The sequence below is a fragment of the Echinops telfairi genome, unplaced genomic scaffold (genome assembly GCF_000313985.2).
Source record: "Echinops telfairi isolate 266 unplaced genomic scaffold, ASM31398v2 ScPeMD7_60;HRSCAF=208, whole genome shotgun sequence".
Lineage (NCBI taxonomy): Eukaryota > Metazoa > Chordata > Mammalia > Afrosoricida > Tenrecidae > Echinops > Echinops telfairi.
Window position 1 is genome coordinate 42,579,729 of NW_022103958.1, and position 20,361 is coordinate 42,600,089.

At 44.2% G+C, this 20,361-nt stretch overlaps 1 protein-coding gene and 1 non-coding gene across 3 annotated transcripts in view; one reads left to right on the plus strand and one right to left on the minus strand.

Moving 5' to 3' along the window:
• The window catches only part of SWAP70 (switching B cell complex subunit SWAP70), a 90,380-nt gene that overhangs the window by 52,461 nt on the left and 17,558 nt on the right, over nucleotides 1-20,361 (minus strand). For both annotated transcript variants that reach the window (XM_004711539.3, XM_045290978.1), the window contains exon 2: nucleotides 6,137-6,277. In XM_004711539.3, coding sequence (XP_004711596.1) covers nucleotides 6,137-6,277 — 141 coding nt within the window. The remainder of the gene's footprint in view (nucleotides 1-6,136; nucleotides 6,278-20,361) is intronic.
• LOC115869926 lies at nucleotides 14,802-14,916 on the plus strand. Its single transcript, XR_004046441.1, has one exon. It is a non-coding gene; the product is annotated as a U5 spliceosomal RNA (small nuclear RNA).

A 20,361-nucleotide genomic window follows, 5' to 3' on the forward strand; every position in this document is an offset into this window, starting at 1 on the left:
CATTGTCTTCAGTGACTTCAGGTGTTATATCTTTTGGTAGCCAAGCATCATCTGCTTTCTTCACATTTTCTTGTGCACCCATTGTCTTCAGCGATCATGCCAGGCAGGTGAGCATCTCAGACTGCCAAATTGTTAGAACAAAGTGTTCTTGTATTGGGGTAGTACTTGTGTAGGGGCCCACTGTCCATCTGTTTTCTTAATACTCAATCTATAAATATATGTACATTGATCTATTTCCCCCTCATATATAAATATATTTATATCTTCATATGCCTGTATTTACATCTCTATGAGTACCCTTTGCCTCCTAGTTCTTTCCTCTATTTTTTTGTACTTTCCTCTTGTGCCACTATCATGTTCTGCCTTCATTTGGGTTTTAGGCATTCCTCTCGGTTCCACTGCCCATGATCCAGCCCTGCAAGGCCTCCCGCACCCACCTTGACATTGATTTTGGGATCACTTGTTGTTCCCTTGTCCCTGTGCTTGTTAACACCCTCTTCCTTCTCCCCCCCACCCCCACCCCCATGTTCCCTTGATCTGTCACCCCGTTGTTCTCTCTTCTGGCTTGTTTATTCCGCCTACCCCTTCCAGGTAGACATGCTATGTACCATCACTTTTAAGCCAAGACTGGGGAACCTTTTTTCTGCCAAGGGCCATTGGATGTTTATAACATCACTGTGGGCCACTCTGGTGAAACATGTGACGTACTTGCCCTAATATGATGAGAACTGCTTCTCTTGGGTGAGATGTGTGATGTTAGCTGATATTTGGGGGAGGCGGAGCCTTATATGGCCCGCGGGCCAGATGTTTCCCACCTCAGTTAAGCTGATACTTTCACTTGTATCCACTCATCAACTTCCAAAAAGGAAAGAAAGAAGGGGGCCTGGGGGGTATTACAGAGCTAGGGACACCTTCTCAGGTGCTACTGGGCAGCAGCATCTATAGATCTGCCCCTGAGAGAACAGGAAGCCGAATCTTCCTCCACCTCACTCCACGCCTAAATCACACCCCACATAACTTGCTCAGAGTCGGATTCTCTGCCCACAACTCTGACTTAATTTCTCCCTTTATCAGTTAGGGCCAAGGATTTTTCTAATAATGGAAGAGAAAAGCCAACAGTCAACTTGTATTCATTGCCAAAGTAGCCACCTACCAACGAACCTTGAGTGTAACATGTATCTTAAATACCTGTCAGATCACATAGTCACAAATATTTGCTTATACACCATATACCCAACTTAAAATACAGCTACAGAGCACAAATGAGTTACCCGAACAATGACTAGAACGACAAAGAGGAGAAGGTTCTAGAAAAGAGTGTATAATATCATACTGTAAAGCTTGAGTGAAATAAATCAATCACTAAAGGACAAAAATTGTCTGACTTCACGTACATGTATAAGAAAAAGCAAATGCACAGATAATAAAGTTTATTAGTGGTTACCAGAGATGGGGGAAAGGGAGATTAACAGTGATGAAAATGACATTGACTAAAGGTAAGGCTGCACAACCAATTATTGTAATGACTGTCAATAGGTTGCATATCTGTAAAAAGCTGAACTGGGAAGAGTTGTGTGATAGGTGTATTTACAACAATGACCTCCCCCATCCCACCCTTCAACCCCCCCTAAAGAAAGAGAGAGTAATTGTTGAGGATGGTTATGTACAGCCAAAAGCTTTAAGGGAGGTGAGTCTTAGTGTTAGGTAGCCAGAATAGGGGTAGGGGGGCGGGAGGTTGTCCCTCCCATGCCTGCACAGGGCCCCAAGAGGAGGTGGGGAAGTAAAATCAGGTGAGCATTACACACCTAAGAGGACCCCTTAACTGAGCATGCTCCAATTCAAGCCCCCAGCCAACTGGGAAGTACACCTAGGCGGTCCAAATGAGGCCCGGCCCATCCTATCACCCAGGTGGGCTCAACCCAGCCAACAGGGTCCACCAAGTAAAGGCAGGAAGCACACTCTGGGACCTCTCTCTTCTCCCCGACTCTCCCCCGTGTCCGCTCGTGCAGTGCCACATTCTGGCCTCACTTCCACAGGGGTGGGTGTGCTGCTCCCCAAGGTTGCTCGTGTCCACTTGTGAACTTCCGCGAGGTTTGGCATGCTTCCCTGAAATAGCCTGTATTCTTTTGAGACTGTAAAACCTGAAACTATTCCCATCCTTCATACAAACTCACTTGGATTACAAACCGGTGGCGTCACTGGAGATCCCCTTGCAGAGGGGTCTCAGGGAGGAGATGAACCAGTCAGGGTGCGATGTAACAATGATGAGAAATACAACTTTCCTCTAGTTCCTAAAGGTTTCCTCCCCGCTCCCACTACCATGACTCGAATTCGATCTAGCAAGACTGGCTAGACCAGAGGAGGTACACTGGTACAGATAGGAACTGAAAATACAGGGAATCCAGGACGGATGAGCCCTATAGGACCAGTGGTGTGAGTGGCAAAACAGGGAGGGTAAAGGGAGAATGGGTAGGAAAGAGGGAACCGATTACATGGAACTGTGTGTGACCTTCTCCCTGGGGGACAGACAACCGAATAGTGGGTGAAGGGAGACGTCGGACAGGGCAAGATATGACAAAATACCCATTTATAAACTATCAAGGGCTGATGAGGGAGGGGGGAGCGGGGAGGGAGGGGAAAAATGAGGACCTAATGTCAGGGGTTTAAGTGGAGAGAAAATGTTTTGAGAAACGATGTACAAATGCGCTTTACACAATTGATGTGTGTATGGATTGGGATAACAGTTGTATGAGCCCCTAATAAAATGTTAAAAAAAAAACACACACAAAAAAAAACCGGTGGCGTCGTGAATTCTTTCTCGTGGGAAGCCAAGAACCAAGGTATTATCCACTCGAGAACCTTCACACTAGGTTTGGAGGTTTAGAGCCTTGATTTTAAGGGCCATCCCAGTGAACAGGCCAAATAGTGAGTTTAGTGCTTCTGTTCTACCTCCTAGCTCAGCGGTTCTCAACCTGTGGGTGGCAACCCCTTTGGGGGTCGAATAACCCTTTCACAGGGGTCACCCGATTCATCACAGTAGCAAAATGACAGTGAAGTAGCAACGAAAACAATTTTATGGTTGGGGGTCATCACAACATGAGGAACTGTATTAAAGGGTCGCGGCATTCGGAAGGTTGACAAGCACTGTCCCTAGTTCAATATACAGTGCTGTGTGTCTTAAAAAGCTGCAGCGGCCTCTAAGACATTACAGTTGGTAATGTCCCTTTCCCCAAAGCTCAACTTCTTTGAGCTCTTAGTTATTTCTTCTAGCATTTATCACCATATTTTTATACTGCTATCTCAGGGGTCTCCAATTTCTTGTATTATCATTTACTGATGTTATTTTGCTAGATGTATACTCAAACTACTATCCACTCAGTAAAGCCATGTTACAATTTTCATTCATCTCAAAGTTTATGTTTGTAATAAGTATATATTTCTTTTAAATGGAGTTAAGTCTTGCCAATCTTGCCTCCAAGGAGTGTTCCGGGTGTCCTTCTCCAAGATAGATTTGTTTGTTCTCTTGTCAGTCCCTGGTTCTTTTGACATTCTTCCCAGCACCACAATTCAAATGCATCAATTCTTCTTTAGTCGTCCTTAGTCAATGTCCAACTTTCACACGCATATGAGGCAACTGAAAGTATCATTGTTTGTTTTTTTGTTTTTGTGTTTTGAATGACTAAATAAGTCTATGCAAATCATGTGCTGATGGCCCATCAACTGGATCAGACAGCTGACTAACAATGCAAATAAGGTGTATGGCACCCTAATGGGGAGACAGGTCCACTCTGCCATTCTGCTAGACTGAAAATAAAGGAGGGGAGGGGGGACCACATAGTAGGCTGCATGTGGGGCTGCTAAGCACCAGACCAGCAGTTTGAACCTACCAGCTGCTCCTCCACAGAAAGATGAAGCCTTCTGTTCCTGCGCTTTACACAATTAATGTATGTATAGATTGTGATAAGAGTTGTATGAGCCCCTAATAAAATGATTTTTTTTTTAAAAAAAAAAAACATAAAAAAGGAAAAAAAGAAACAATACCAAAAAAAATTTACAGTCTTAGAAACCCACAGGGAATTTTCTACTCTGTCTTAGAAGTCATTATGAGTTCGTTCTGGTTGTTTGTTTGTTTGTTTGTTCGTTTGTTTGTTTGTGAAGGGGAAGGGGTTACACTTAAAATGAACTACCCCAAAAGTGGGCAGCGGGAAACCTCACTACCAACAAGAAAGATGAGTCACGAGCAGAGCATGTCCCTGCACTGAAACTCTCCTAAACCCAGACACAGAGAAAGGCCAGCTGGAACTCTGGTGACGTGAGAGATGTGGAGAAATGGCAGCACAACCAGACAACATACACAAAATGGCACAGTGGGCTTTTCCACCCTCGGAGTGAGGCAATTACAGTGGGTGTGCCAACCCACCAAGCGAAAGGGCTTCGGGCTTCCTGGTGGAGTAGGATGTCCCTGGTTACTTATTGGCAGAGCTAATGCACTTTTTAAAACATGCCAGAGCAGAGACCAAGCCAAAGGATCAGAGAGGCCTGGCTGCAGGCAACTAATGAAAGAGACAATCCTGATGGAATAAACTATCCTGAGTCACTCCTGATCCTGAACTGTTATTTTCTGAATAAAGCCCTTCACTATGAGTTATCACCTGTAATCTCTGTGTGGTCATTGCAACAGTCTTGGAACACACAGGGGCAGCATCAACTCGATGGCAGTGAGTTTTGTTTTGAGTTTATTTTTAATTTAATAGCTGCTGTTTTTGAGAAGCCACCACCGTCGAGTCATTGCTGACTCACAGTAACCCACACAGGTTTTCCAAGGCTGCACATATTTATGGGAAAAGATAGCTTCATCTTTCTCCTGTGGAGCAGCTGGTGGGTTTGAACCAACGCAGTTAGCAGCCAAATGTTTATCAGGTGCTACCTGGACACCTTTTGAAAAGCATCTATCTAAAAAGTCCATGCTGACATAAATAGGCAAACGCCCTCCCAGGTTTTTCATGTGAATACATGATTGCTTTCCTATCTAAACTAAATGGACGTGCTATGAAAGGATTAAATGAATATAACATTCGATTAAAAAAAACACTGTTGAAAAATTGTACAGTTGTCCCTCAGTAATCTGGGGGTTTGTTCCAGAACCCCCAGGGGCAAGAAAATTCAAGGATGTTAAAATGCCTTCTATAAAGTGCTGTGCAATTTACAGCCTCTTGTAAACTTTAAATCATCTCTAGATTGCTTATAATACCTAATTCCAGGTAAGTGCTAGGTAAATGAAACTTTAAGGTCTCTTGGCCTTTAAGGGGTCACTTTGACCACTTAATTGCTGCCCCTCACCACAAAATATTTTCAGTCCCTGGAATCCGAGAACATGGGGGCCACCTGTGTCTAGTATGATCCTATCCGTATAGAAACAAAACATATATACTATGTAGGGACAGCAAGGGTAGCTTGAGTGAGGATGTGTGTTGTGTGTTTGCATTAAAAAAGGGCAGAAAGATATTCACCAAAATGTTAGCAGTGGTTACCATCATCAGTTTAGGTTATTTTCTCCTCTATTGTGCACGACATTCATGGTTTCTATGTGTTTTTAATTGCTATAAACCAAGAGAGATACTGAACGTGGCAGAGAACACTAATAGGTTAAACTTGGCTTCCACAGACACAATAGGTTTCTGGAGCATCTTTACTCCCACATCCCCTAAAGGAAACCAGCTGAAGGGTACCTGGAAAGTCGAGGATGAAAGAAGTAATGTTATGTCATATCTGAAAAACACTTAGGGTTCACATTTACCCCACCACTCCCATCCTTTGACCACAATTGTCTGACCATAGGAAACCAAAATTAAAAACAAAAAACACCCTGGAGAGGATCTACACAGATTCATACAAAACACAGGCTATAATTTCAAAGAATGCACCGAGCTGGAAAAACAGCCAAGCAACCTCTTGAAGAGAGTGGAGAGGGAGGAAGCTGCACCATCACTCCCTCCTCCTTTCTTTGATTCCTGATTGATCTCTTGACATCTCACATACGAACTTCTTGGTCAACTTACCAACAAGTGGCCACAGGGCCCCCCTGACAAAGGCTGGGCAAATCAAACAAGGCAGTAAGAAAGGGTTAGAATCCTACCTTTTCCAAAATGAACTTGTTTAAATACGGCATGTAGCCCTGATTGGAGACAGGCCCTTCATCATCGTCCCTGAAATGTTCTTCAAGGGCAACAGGGTCGTGAGGAACTTTCAGCACCGTGCACAGATTGTGTGACAGGACCTACGGGGCAAAGAGAGGAGTTTGAAGGCACTCACTGTCCAACACATGCCACCTGCACTGTCTGAACACAGCCCTGCTCCTTTCCCTGCACAGGGAAAGATGGAGAACTAGCAAATGCGGGGTAAGTATTGCTCAGCTGTCAGCTCCCAATCTGCTCCCTCCTACTTGTTCTCATTCCACCACCCCACCACCACCACCCCACCACCACCACCTCACCACCACCACCCCACAATCCCCGCCCAGTTTCAGTTCACTTCAAGCAAGTCTCTGCCGCAAGCCAGGCTTGGGCAAGATCTGTGGCTATAAGGCTGCTTGTCTTTTATTAATTGGCCCACATTCTAGAGAAAAGGGGAAAAAGAGCAAGGGAACGTGTGCAAAATTAAGCTGCTCCCAAATGGAGCAGGGTCAGCCAATTAGAGCTGAGAGAGAAAAGAGCCTGGTACCGGGACCCAGGGTTCCGGGAGAGATTGCTGACCTGGGCAAGTCATAACCTCTCTGGGCTCCAGTTTTCTCATTTGCTCAATAGAAAAGGCCAAATTAGTATAAAAACCTACCAAATGCTAATTAGCTCACCCCTGAGAATCCGATCACTTCTAGAATCCTCTGACCCTATGCTAAGTTTTCAGTATAAAGCGTCTAAGCGAAAGAAAAAGAGAGAAGACCTGATTTAGAACAGAAGCTAAATCAATTGCACAAACATCTCAGGAGTCAGCAAAAAGGTTAAAAATACTGTATAGAAAATACTTCATACCATGCCTATGTAATTCCACAGCACGTATGCCACTGTTGCAACAAGCTACGCGCATACTTTCATCTTCAGGTAGTTTCACATTAAAAAACACAACCTGACATTCCTTTCATCACTTCCTTGGTGCCTTCTGAGCAGGTCAAAGTACAGGCTCTGCTGCAACTGAACACAACCTTAGCCAAGGCTGTGCTGTGACAGAAAATCTTAGGTGGCAATCCGCGATTAACCCCCTTCCTCCTTGTGCTGGTCCTCACCCTCTAACCACTGCGGGAGCCACATTCATCCAAAGACCACTTTTCATTCCATTAAGCCCGTCACTTTCCCCTGCCCGGCATCAACACATGACAGCTCGCTTTATTTTTGAAGTGGTCCTCTATAAAAAGAGCATTTACATAGCTCCTTTGCACCTTGGTCTGTGGCTCACAGCATCACTTAGGTGGCGATCCTTTTCTACAGGCTCTGCTGATTTTAAGGAAGTAAGTAGAGGAAAGGAAGTCAACTCACAAACGGTTTAAAAGCCAGTCATGAAGACTGACACGCTGTAGAGAAGACTTTCATCAGCCCCTACAAAGCAGGCTGTGTTTCCCAAGCGAGCCCTCTCCTTGCCAGCGGAGCACATGAAAACAGGCAAGCTGGTGCTTGGAAGAAAGAACCTTGCTCCGCGTGCGTTTCAGTGAAATCCTAAAGAGGTGTTTCCTTCTCTCTTTACCGAGCAGCGCCTACCCACCCCAAACAAGTTCCCAGAGTATCAAATTCACACACGTGAACTTGTTTATGAACTGCACAGTACCCCAGGCACATACATTCTAGGGAAATGGCAGGCGCGTCTCAGACATGGCTCCAAAGGTCATTCAAAACGGAAAATCGTTGGGGACTTTACCCAAAATTCCCCACCCCTAGCTAAATTATGGTCTATTCCATAACACGTTGAGAAGGATGAGGAAGCTCTACTGGGTACTGATAGGAAAAGATGTCGGAGGTAAATGAAGTGGGGTGAAGGGAGGAGGGGGTGCAAATAAACTTGGGAAGGTTCGTTAAGAAACTGTTAACAGTGGGCGAAGGCTAGTTTGACGGGAGACAAAAGTAAATGTTTTACTTCTCCTTTTCATTTCTTAAAGTTACCTGCTTGAAAATGTATTACTTGCTTAAAAATATAAAATTAAAGAATACATATGTAGTAGCCAAACTCAGATCACACAGTCAAATCCACTTAGCTTTAAAGCCAGTCCTTTTACTTCGACATCAACCTGTACAGTATAAAAGGCATGGTCACAGCCTGGTGCCGCGTTTAATATAAGGACAAAACAAATGATTTCAGAAAAGGAGCAATGGCATGTGCTACACAGGCTTCATAAGGACCCCTGGTGGCACGGTGGTTACATGCTCAGCTGCTCACTGAAAGGTCAACGAGAGAAAGATGAGGCTCTCTGCTCCCAGAGAGAATTACAAAAGCCCAGAAACCCTCCACAGGGTCCCTATGAATCAAAATCGACTCGAAGGCAGTGGTTTAAGGTGGCATAGTTGGTCAACATCTCAACCCCGTCAGCCACTCCAAGGGAGAAGGGTGAGCCTCAGAAACGGAGGGAAACCCTGTCACGGTGTGTCAGAATGAGTAACTTCAGAGAAGATTTGCAATATGGCCTCAAAAAAAATCACTGCTGTCAGGTCAGTATTGAGTCATAGCGACCCTATAGGACCGGGCAGAACAGCCTCTGTGGGTTTCTGAGTCTCTCCCTAGCCGTGGGAGTAGAAAGCCCTGTCCTCCCATGGAGTGGCTGGTGGGTTCAAACTGCTGACCTTTTGGTTAGCAGCCCAGAGCCTAATCACTACACCACCAAGGCCTAGACCTTACAATAAAGATAAACATTTGGAATACAATTGAAGCAAATAGGTTTTTCAGACAGAGAAATAACATAAGAAAAGTAGTTTTGATTAGTAAAAAGTCCTCAGAGAACAAAGAGGGAAAAACTAATCTCTCCCATGCCTGCCTTTGGCTTTCAGAGACTCTTCTAAACTAAAACTCTACCAGCGGCCTTGGCCACCACCTGGTCAATACTTGTTTCAGAGATGGAGAATCCTGGCTCAAAGTGACTAAATGTGTCTTTCTTGATGACAGTTGCTGGACAGAAATAAGACCTTAACTGAGGTTTTGTAAGTGCTGGTCCAGCCTCTCTGCTAATGCGGGCCTTTGGGCTTTCAGTTCTTTAAAGTCATCAGTGATCTCTGTGCTCAGCCTGATTCAGGGATTCCCATCGAGGAGAGATTTCAATATGAACCCTAGACTTCGGTCATGGACAATTAAATAATACTTTAGTTAAACAGAAGGCAAACTCAATGATAACTGCCTTAACCACCTTACTTAATAATAAGTAAGTTGTGAGGGAGGCAGCACATTGCAGTGAGAAGGGAGGTCTGAGACCCAGACGGGTCCAGCCACTTACTTACTTGGTATGCTCACCGTCAAATAAAAGGACGAGCTTGTCTCTACAATTTCAGATGGGGGAAATGCACACACACCTTAAATATGAAACCCAACCACTTAACATGAAAACCCGACTTAGTTCATAATTCAGCCAAGAGAACTACAATTTGTATCAGAACTTCAGCTTTGCTGTAGCTTTTTTTTTACTGTTAGTAAGGTCGGCCTGGGACAAGGCCTGGTGGTGCAATGGTTAAGCACTCAGCTGCGACGCGAATGGTGAGTGGGCGGTTCAGAGCCTCCGTGGGTCAGCAGGCGGCAGATCACAGCCTAGAGACCTCTGTGCAGCAGTTCAACTCTGTCACGCTAACTACGGTACTGGGCACGTTTCTAGGAAAACCTGGATTTATCTCACTTCCGAAGGCCATTGCGTTAGCGCCCACTGATAGCGCAGCCTGTATTCACCTTCCTCGGATTTGAAGAAACCCCTCTCCACCTCTTCCCCAGTGGCCGCATGGTCCCTGCAGAGCCTCCGCTGACAAGGGATGACGGATGAATGAGCGGCACGCGCTCCTGCCCACGTGTCTCTTCCATCTATCACAAAAATGATGGCAGTCGCCCCAACTGTGCTCTACCACCCGTATGTGTACTGTTCACCTCCTCCCGCCACAGATGCGGAGACTGCAAAAGGCTCTCTCCAACGTGCCCCTGACCCCTTTCCACAACTTCCCTTTACAGGATGTGCGTAATGGGCAACTCGGAAGAGGGCTGGGGGTGGGGCGTGGCGCACTTCACTCCAACAGACTTATCTGAACCAACACAATTATAGAATCATAACTCATAACGAACGTCTTTTTTTAACGCATAAAAATCCCTAAGTCTGATAAACTAAGCTTTCAGTCTATGTGGCAAGTTACCAGAAAATTCTTCCTAACAATGAACCAGAATGACCAATTTCCTACCACTGCCATGCCCTGCCTTGAGCATTGTCTTACTAGCAGGCCTGTCCCTTGCCTCAGGGCGTCATTTTTCCCCTTTCTGACAATATCCTTTCATCCTGCTGGTTGCTGGACTTGCTTGCTTTCTCTTAAATTATCCTTGCCCTGTTCAGCCCCAAACATCTTAGTCATCACTGACCATGCCCTGTCACTGGGACCCTGAGTACAATCCATCACCATCATAGACATTTCTGCCTAAGGTTAAGGCAAATGTATCTTCAAATGCTGCTTACAACATGTATATTATTAGAGCTTAAACTCTGAGCAACCCCAGTTTGCAGAAGGATAGGGCTGGCGGTAAAAAAACCAAAATCCATTTGTAGAGCCCCCATGGAGATTAAACCTCCACTGAATTCCTACTGATCATTAACCAAGGAGGTAGATAATCTTGCCCTCAGATAGAGGGCACTGGAAAGTGGATCACCTCCACCCCTCCCCAGCCAGCCCTGGAGGGGCAGTCTGCCTTCGGGACTTGCCTGGGTGGGTCCTTAAAGGGCAGTTCCGCTGGGTCCGCCTGTCAGTGGGAAGGCCCTGGATCAATTTTGTAAGCTCTTCTATGGAACAGAATGTAGGAACCCAATCTTGGTCCTGTCCAAGCGTCTGTAACTGTGATGTATGGATCTGTCACCAATCAAGAACTTGTGACAGTCTCCTTTGTCCCAGACCTTATTTAACTAGCTTCCTCACTGTAAATCTATGGAAGCCATTTGGGTCTCGTGGCAAAGGTCTCCCTCATCCGGATGATGTGTCTTTGTCTTTGTCCCATTTAAGACTTAATAAATGTTCTCAAACTATATTTGAGATCAAGGACTCTTTTGTACCCTAAAACACATGCTATCCCCTCGCTTTAAAAGTTCTTAATAGCCAATCCAAGTTAAAGCCTAGTATTTAAGGGCAGCGGTTAAGGTAACTCTACAAGCCAGCCTCTCGTCTTTCTAGCCTTAATTTTTCCTACCTCTTTGCACATCTGGAAAAATCCAGCCAAACAAGCTCTCTCCACTCTCCTTCCTCCTCCAGGGCTTACTTAGCTCAAACCACCCCCACCACCTCCATTTCAACCTCGCCTAAGTCCCCTATCTTTCTGAAGTCTTTGTCAGCCTCAACTCACTCCTAACGGTTGGTCGCAGCACCTCCTGAGCACCAAGCAGCACCCTCTTCTTTTACACTCCCCCACGTGACTTTTGTCTCACAAGACGAAAATCTCAGAAGTCTTCACTGGCCTCCCTTGTCCACTAAACTCCTACTCAGAACTTAACTGTCTCTGTTTCACATGTCAGAGACATATCAAATGTCCAGGGCTAGGACTTCCTAATGCAACTTTATGAGGAAGGAAACTGCTTAATATGTCTTCTGAGTCGTTCACAATGATTCAGATGGGGTTAAGGAAGGAAAAAAGAGGAGCTATATACCAAGGGCTCAAATAGAAAGTAAATGTTCAGAAAATAATGACAGCAACATATGTACAAATATGCTTGATACTATTGATGCATGGATTGTTATAAGAGTTGTACGCCCCCAATAAAATGCTCTTTAAAAATAGAAATGACCAATCAATCAATCAATAAAGGAATGACCTAGTAAGAATGTAATTCCTATGGACATATTAAGACAGGATATCTAACTCCAAATCCACCTGTTGCAATGTTGTTCCTAGTGTATAAGCCACTGGACCTCATTCTAATGTAAAACCACCTTAAGTTATGTTGGCTAATTCATCAACCTAGCCCTCCTCAGAAACCAAACAGAAAACACACCATGTAACTGTTTGGGTTGTTTAAAATTTCCCTTTAAAAAGAGGCACCACACACAGACACACACAAAAGATTAATGACTTCAGCTTACAAATCACTCTCAAAAATTAGTAAGAAAAGGATCCACGCGTAGGAGAAAAATAAACATAGACGATTGACAGAACAAAATCAGGGGCTGTTAAAGAGGAAAAGACATCCCAACCTCAATTGTAACCAAAGGTTTATAAATTAAAAGGCATATTAATTTTTGCCTGAGTAACAAACATTTGGTGTTTTACCAGGTATGAGGGATTTCAAAAAGTTCATGGGTGGGGAATGAGCCCTGTCTGAGCCCTACCATCACACACAGTGGGGCGAACCAAGAAGGGAACATAACAGATCAGCAATGGGAGCAAAACAAAGTCACAAAGCCCCAAAATGTCCCCAAAATAGACTTCAGGCTAGGAGGGACAGTTTCCTGGAACCCCCAGGACCAGTGGGGAGAAAGTCATAAAGGTCAGAGGACAGGCCTGGAATTATGTATGCTTTTTCTTTTGGGGGGGCTAGGTTTTTTCTCTTTTTATCCAATCTTTTGTTTTCTTTTTGTTTTATCTCTGCTATTGTTGGTTTGCCTACCTATATGAGATAGGCATGGGAGGCAAGCCCGAGGAGAGAGCAAGGGACCGACAGACAGTTCCAGAAGGACTGGTGGGGTGGAGAAAGCGGGAGAGGGAGTGATGAGCAAACAATGCCATAGACAGGGGAACAACTAGGGAATTAAAATCAACAACGAGGAAGAGGAGGAGGACATAGAGACCTGGGGGGTGTTGGAACAACAGCAATCTAGCTGAGAGGAATTACTAAGAGGCAGAAGAAGGGCAAGCGTGATGGTGAGACAGGAGGACAGTAAATCGAAACAGAGGAAAGATCTAGGAATCAAAGCTAGTACTAAATGCCCCTAGTGTCTCCCCAGTGATAACTAACCATGTCTCCAGGCCTTGCCAAATGGCCTTCAAAGACAAAATCACCCCAGGCTGAGAGCACTGGTAGCAAAACCATCACCACTATAAACTGAAATAAGGTTTACCAGGGCACCGTGGCAACGTCTGTCTAAATGTGCATGCTCGAACCCACCAATGACAGCTTCAGGAAGACGTATACCAATGCTAGTCACTGAAGTAAGTAAAACTGAAAAGTCGGAAACATCTCTGAAATCTCTGAGTAGGAAAGTGATTATACAAAGCACAAGGCAGCAACACAAGAAAACAGTTCACAGCCACTAAAAAAGAATGATTTAATATGCATTGACATGGAAGGATGTCCTTCATCCGATGTGTATGACAATAAGTCACAAGAATATGTGAAATATCCCATTTAGCTAAAGTACAAGTACATACTCAGTATAAACCGACCTGAATATCAGCCGAGGCACCTAATTTCACCACAAAAACTGCATTAAAAATGTGCAGAAAAACTCAGTTTATACACGAATATAGATGGTATGTAACACGTGTACACTACCGTGTGCGGCTTCACAGGTGTCTGCGTGTAGGCCCATGTAGAGAGATGTGACAAAAGAGGGTCACAGAAAAGTCAATTGCCTGTCCTTCTGGTGGCGGAATTTGGGATGTTTTTACTTTTTCCTTTAGAGACAAGGGTGTTGTTTGAATTGTTCTTGGGGATCGTGCTATCTTTGGGAGACAATTAGAGCTGTGTGCGGTACAGCCTTGGAAACACTGCACAGGGTGGCTGTGAGTCAGAACCAACTCGATGGCAGTTTGTTTAGGCTGCTTGCGGGGCAGTTTGTGCATTCTCTTGGCCAGTGGTGGGGAGTGAGGGGAAAGAGATGAGGTTTTTGTGTTTCTAAAAAATGAAAACATAAAAGAGAATTGGGAGTTCCAGCTAGAGACTCAAAACACCATGGAGTCAATTCTGAGTCACAGCTAGAGCACTAATAAAATCACGAAACTGTGTGCAGGGTTATAAAGTTAATGAACTGGACTCATTTGATTTGCCCACAAAGAACTACGCTTGGCCACGCCATTTGCAGAAGTCACATTAGGAGCAACAAAGTCCTCCAAGTTTGGCTAGCCTCCTTCAATCCCAGCCTCATTCCGGTATTCAGCACAAGCAATGTCTTTAAGATGAATCATTTGGAAGATGATTTATCTCCAGTAAACTTCTATTTCTCTACAGCTACTCTGTAAATTTTTTAACAAAAAGACTTGTAATTTAATGAGCTGTGGAATGGCAAAGCTTAATAAAGTATCTTAATCTTAATAATTGTAATACAGTATCTGATAAAGACAACTGTTCATTTCATGAAATTCCAGAAGCCTGATCAATCACTGGGCTGCTAGCCACAAGGTCAGTGGTTCTAACCCCGCAGCCACGCTGCAAAAGATGAAGCTGCTTGCTTTTTTTTTTTTAAATCATTTTATCGGGGGCTCATACAACTCTTATCACAATCCATACATACATGAATTGTGTCAAGCACATTTGTACATTCATTGCCCTCATCAGTCTCAAAATATTTGCTCTCCACTTAAACCCTTGGTATCAGCTCCTCATTTTTTCCCAGAAGCTGCTTGCTCATAAAAATATCACACTCTTAGAAACCGTAAGGATCATACCCTGGTTTCTCTTCAAATTGTATAAATCTTTCGCCTTTTACTAAAGATTTCCGTGGATGGAAACAAATACGACTCTTTAAACCAATTTTTTGAAAGGAAAAAAAGAAACACAAAGGATCAGTTCTCCTCTGTCCTATAAGGTCACTATGAGTTAGAACCGACTCAATGGCAGTGGGATTTGTTTGTTTGTTTGAATGAGTTCCATTTAAGAAGTCTCTAAAATTTTCTTTTCTGGATTAATGGCTTCTTGGGGGTAGGACAGGGAAGGCTGGAGTAAATGGGGAGCTAATAACGATGAGTACAAGAAAGAAGAAAATGTCTTAAAATTGATCGTGGTGTTGATTGTACAACTTTTCTTAATTTGGCTGAATTATTGAATTGTACAATATGTGAATTATATGCCAACAAAACTTCTTTTGGGGGGGAGGGGGTAGCTGATACCAAGGGCTCATCGAAAGAAAATGTCTTGAAAATGATGATGGCAACATGTGTATAAATGTGCTTGATAAAATGGATGTATGGATTACTATAAGAGCAGTTCAGAGCCCCCAATAAAATGATTTTTTTAAACTGGTTTTGTTTTTCACAAAGAGGGGATCTGGAGCAACAGGGCTCACATCCTCCAGGCTGAGTGTGATACAGAAAGGTGATGATAAGATAACAAAATCTGAGGTTTCCCTCTGCTGCTCTGACATCAAACCACCCTGGCCCTACGTGGGTGCTGTCATATGGCTTTTACTGCTTGCATCTCTTGAAGTTGCTTCTCAGAAGGACCCAGAGGCAGACACAGAAAGATACTGGTCGGATTCCTCCTCAAGAAACTGCTGCCCGCATACAAGGAGCTGTGGCTCATGCTATAGTGCTGTAAGGGCCACTTCACCCAACGACCGAGCAAGTGGCAGAAGCCACAGTCACCGAATCTGCTCAGGCCCATCCAGACCATGCCCAGTGTGGGTGTCCTCTACCTGCAACCTCTGCTCCAGAGCCCCCAGTGTTTTCCAAGCAGTGACTGCTGCTTTTCAGAGCTCTTCTCCCCCCCCCCCCCCCAGCAAACGTGTCTTCCTCCTGGAGGACCTGACCTGGGATAGAGGACAGACTCTCAGAGTCTCTGGCACTTAGCACCCAGATGATGCCTCCTCTTGGATTTTTCTTGGTCCCATGACATGCTATTTGCTAAGTTCATTCAATACAAAGATGCCACTCTGCCAGATGGCCTCTTTCACTCACCTCTCCATTTCTTCATTCTTCCAACCCTGACATCTTCCAAAAGCCCGAGTTATTTTCTCTTATAATAGTCTCATTTTACTCTGACAACTTCCAGGTGCCTCTACTCAAATGCTTCTCAGAACTTGCACTCCACTTGACCTCTCTCCCCTGCGTTCTGTTTAGTATCACTAACTCCACAGAGGCCTAGTATCCAGAAGACACAAAGGAGGACTCATCATCTTTCTCCCCGAAAACAGGCTTTCCACCACAATTATATTACTTTGCTGCCACGATTCTCGTTACTTGAAAACTATGACGTCTCCTTTTTCTTGACCCTTTTGCTGATAGTTTGTCATCTTTCTAGATCTAATTCAGCCCTGGACACTGCCATCTCTTCTCTCTGCTGAGTGAACCCTCTGTCAGCTAAATCTACCCAGAAAGTGCGAGACTGCAGGAACCAAGGACTCCTTATCCTCGGTAGGAGGTCCCTTTCCCCATTCCCAGACCTTAAGAAAAGGTCACTGCTCAGTAACAGCTCCCCACTGCAGGTCCTTGGTAAGCACATCGAGCCAGCGAGGGCAAATCAGGAAGCTAGGTCCCAAAGAACCGCATCTGCCAACCCCACATTTTACAAGGAGGAAACTAACGCCCAACAAAAAGCATGGATTCTCATGGCCATACAAACAATGGAGCAGAGGGTGGTCTCTTGAGGGGGCGCTCTCTCTCTCTCTCTCTCTCTCTCTCTCTCTCTCTCTCTTTCTCTCACTCTCTCTCTGTCTGTCTCAGTGTATGTGTCTCCCCCATCCCCACCTATGCTTTTTTTTCTATTCCTCCAAAGGTCTTACCTTTTTTTTTTTTTTAATAATTTTATTGGGGCTCGTACAACTCATCACAATCCATACATACATCCATAGTGTCAAGCACATTTATACATTTGTTGCTGTGTTAGATAGGGTTCTCTAGAGAGATAAAACCTCATCATTCTCAAAAAATTTGCTTTCTGCTTGAGCCCTTGGTATCAGCTCCTCATTTTCCCCCTCCCTCCCTGCCCCTCTCCCTCATGAACCCTTGATAATTTATGAATTTTTATTGTTTTGTCATATCTTGCCCACTCCCTTCACCCACTTTTCTGTTGTCCATCCCCCAGGGAAGAGGTTATATGAAGATCCTTGTAATGGGTTCCCCCAAGGGTCTTACTTAACAACATTCTCATATTATGTTTCACACATCATCTGAGTTCAGTGACAAAATCTCTCCTCCTCTGGAAATCACTCTAGACCTACCTCTCCCACTCTTTACCTCTGATAGGTAGGTTCCCCTCTTGTATGCTTCCACAGCACTGTGTACTTCCCTTAGCTCACGCTATCTGAACTTTTTCTGGTCTGTAAAACTCACAAGACGTCAACATAAGAGTGGGAACGTTATCTGTTTTGATTACTAGTGTCACCAAGCCCAGTGTAGCTTTCGCCAACTTACACAAAGGTCATCCCAGCCCCCTAACTGGTTTCCTCCTCCCCAGCCTCCCTCTAGAGCAGTGGTTCTCAACCTGTGGGTCGCGACCCCTTTGGGGATTCAAAGGACCCTTTCACAGGAGTTGCTAGATTCATAACCGTAGCAAAATTACAGTTATGAAGTAGCAACGAAAATAATTTTCTGGTTGGGGGGGTCATGACCATATGAGGAACTGCATGAAAGGGTCGCGGTGTCAGGAAGGTTGAGAACCACTGCTCTAGAGTCTAGTGCATCGCAGCACATCATCACTTTTGTCAAATGCCTACCCGAAAACTTTTAAAGATCTCCCATTCTTTAGAGGCTCAGCCTGTCGGCCCCCAAAATATGGGGGTGTTCCAAAAGTTCATGAAAAAAAACTATTATCTCTTAGTTCTATTTTTCCAGAACTTTTTGAAGCCCCTTCTATATTAACCACTTATTCTGAATAAGGACACAGACACTTAAAATTTAGTCCCATTTGCCTTTAAATTCTAATTTTCCACAATATCTCCAAACAAACATTCTACTAAATCCCAAGAATTTCCTTACTGCTCACCAACACTCAAGTTCAGGCTCTTGCTCTATCTCAAATACCACCACCATCCACGCTACTGCTCTGTGATTCCTACTGGACAAGATCTGCCCCATTCCTTGTGGAAGCAGCTGACGCTCTCCTCCTTCTTGAAACTTGCCTTTTCTACCACTGTTGAGTTCTTTTTCTATTTCCTTGGAACTTTCAACAATAGTTCTGTCCAGTAGAAACAATGCAAACCCTACATGGAAGCTGAAATGTTCTAGTTGCCATATTTTAGAAAGCACCAAAATATTATCATTTTAAAATGTAATCAATATGTAAAAGCTATTAAGCTCACATTTTTCTTTCATTGCTTCACACTAAGTCTTTGAAATCCAGCATTTATTTTATACATAAAGAGCACCTCAATTTGGAGGGCTCAATAGTCACATGGGCTAATGGCTGTCATGTTAGACAACACAGGTCTGGAGCAGTCATTTCTCACACTCTCTTTAAGACTTACTTCCACATTGCCTTGTAATTATTACATGTACTGTGTATTATTTACTACATTGTGCACTCCTCAAGGTAAGGGGTAATGATAATTTATTTTTTTGGTACCAGAGTGTCTAACAAAGGTAGGCACTTGGTAGATACCGAATTAGAACTTTCAAAGTCATATGATGATCTGTAGACTAAGTTTCTCATCAACATCAGTGTTTAGTGAAAAACAAGCGGCTAGTAGATGTTTCTGTAGTCACACATAAAAGTCATGGGCTCCAGCTGTTCAAGCATGCATGTTGCTATGTGTCTGACTATTCCCATTTGCAGTGAACGGCACTGCAGGTGGACAAACCAGCTCTCCTCCAGCTCCCTATTGCCACGTGACAGGAGTCAGACAAACCATGGTGCTTCTTTCTTTACCTTTTCTCACACCAACCATTCCTCCCACGATACTCTACATCCATGCTGGATTCAATAATTCATTGAATGGCCACACAAACCTCACAGACAATACTCACCATCAACGGGGTTTATGAGGTAAGTGAATAGGTTACCACAGGTCAAAAGCAAACAGTACAGATATAGTCACTGGTCTCCTCAACCAGCAGCCAGGTTCAAAGCCTCTCAGCCATGTGGTCTCCTTGGCCTTTGCCTCCATGGGCCAGGCAGCCAGCCTGCCTGTCACTCTGTCCCATAATCTCAAACCAGATAAAGAGATCACACCCGATAGTCTTAGAGATACTCCTCTGAGTCTCCGTCCTTGCTCTTCACTGCACAGAGATATCCTGAACGTACTCTACTAAGCCCTTCTGAATTTCTCTGCTTGTAACCAATTCAAATATGGCTCAGCCTTTTAGGCACAGAGAAGCCTTGGTGGCATTGTGGTTCCTCATTGGGCTGCTAACCACAAGGTCAGCAGTTCAAAACCACCAGCTGCTCCAAGGGAAAGCGTTGAGGCTTTCTACTTCTACAAAGAGTTACAGTCCAGAAACCCACATGGGCCATTCTAGCCTGTCCTATAGGGTCAGTACGAGTAGGCATTGACTCGATAGCAGTGAGTTTGGTTTGAGTTTTTCAGCCAGGGGAGTGGTCACCAAACTGACCAATCGCCTCCATCACTGGTACTCACAGCCTGTTTACATGGTCCCATCCAATCATTTGGTAGGAGTTATAGATAAAACACATATTACGATGAAAGAGCCATACTAAGGCATTTCACTCCTCCAGAACATTTTAAAAACTCCCTTGAAGTACAAGAGGAAGAATAAATTTCCCAGGTAACAAACCTCAGAGTTCTAATCTAGTCCAATCTACTTCAGTCAGGCGGTTTATTATATGACCATCCCCTCACTGCAATCAAGTAGATTCTGACTCACAGTGATGCCAAAGAACAGACTAAAACTGCCCCGTAGGATTTCCAGGGCTGTAAATCTTTATGGGAGCAGACTGCTATACCTTTCTTTCACAGAACCGCTGGTGGGTTCGAACTGCCAACTGTGCAGTTAGCATCTGAGCACTTTATTTTATGTTTTACTGATTGATTGATTTAATCTGAGAACTTTTTAAAAATAATTTTATTGGGGGCTCATACAACTCTTATCACAATCTGAGAACTTTTAACCACTGCTCATTGTATGACAGTTTCTCCAATCATCATTGGCAATGACCAAGGAAGTTAGTGAGAATTAAGCTCCATCGTCCACCATCCTTGCTCTTGACTTCCACGCGCGTAACAGCCATCTGACTGCCACCATCACTCAATGACCAAAACAATACTGATGATAAAGTTATGCTACCTGGCAAGGCAAGTAGTGCCCCATATTCCCAGAGCTACCTGTTGA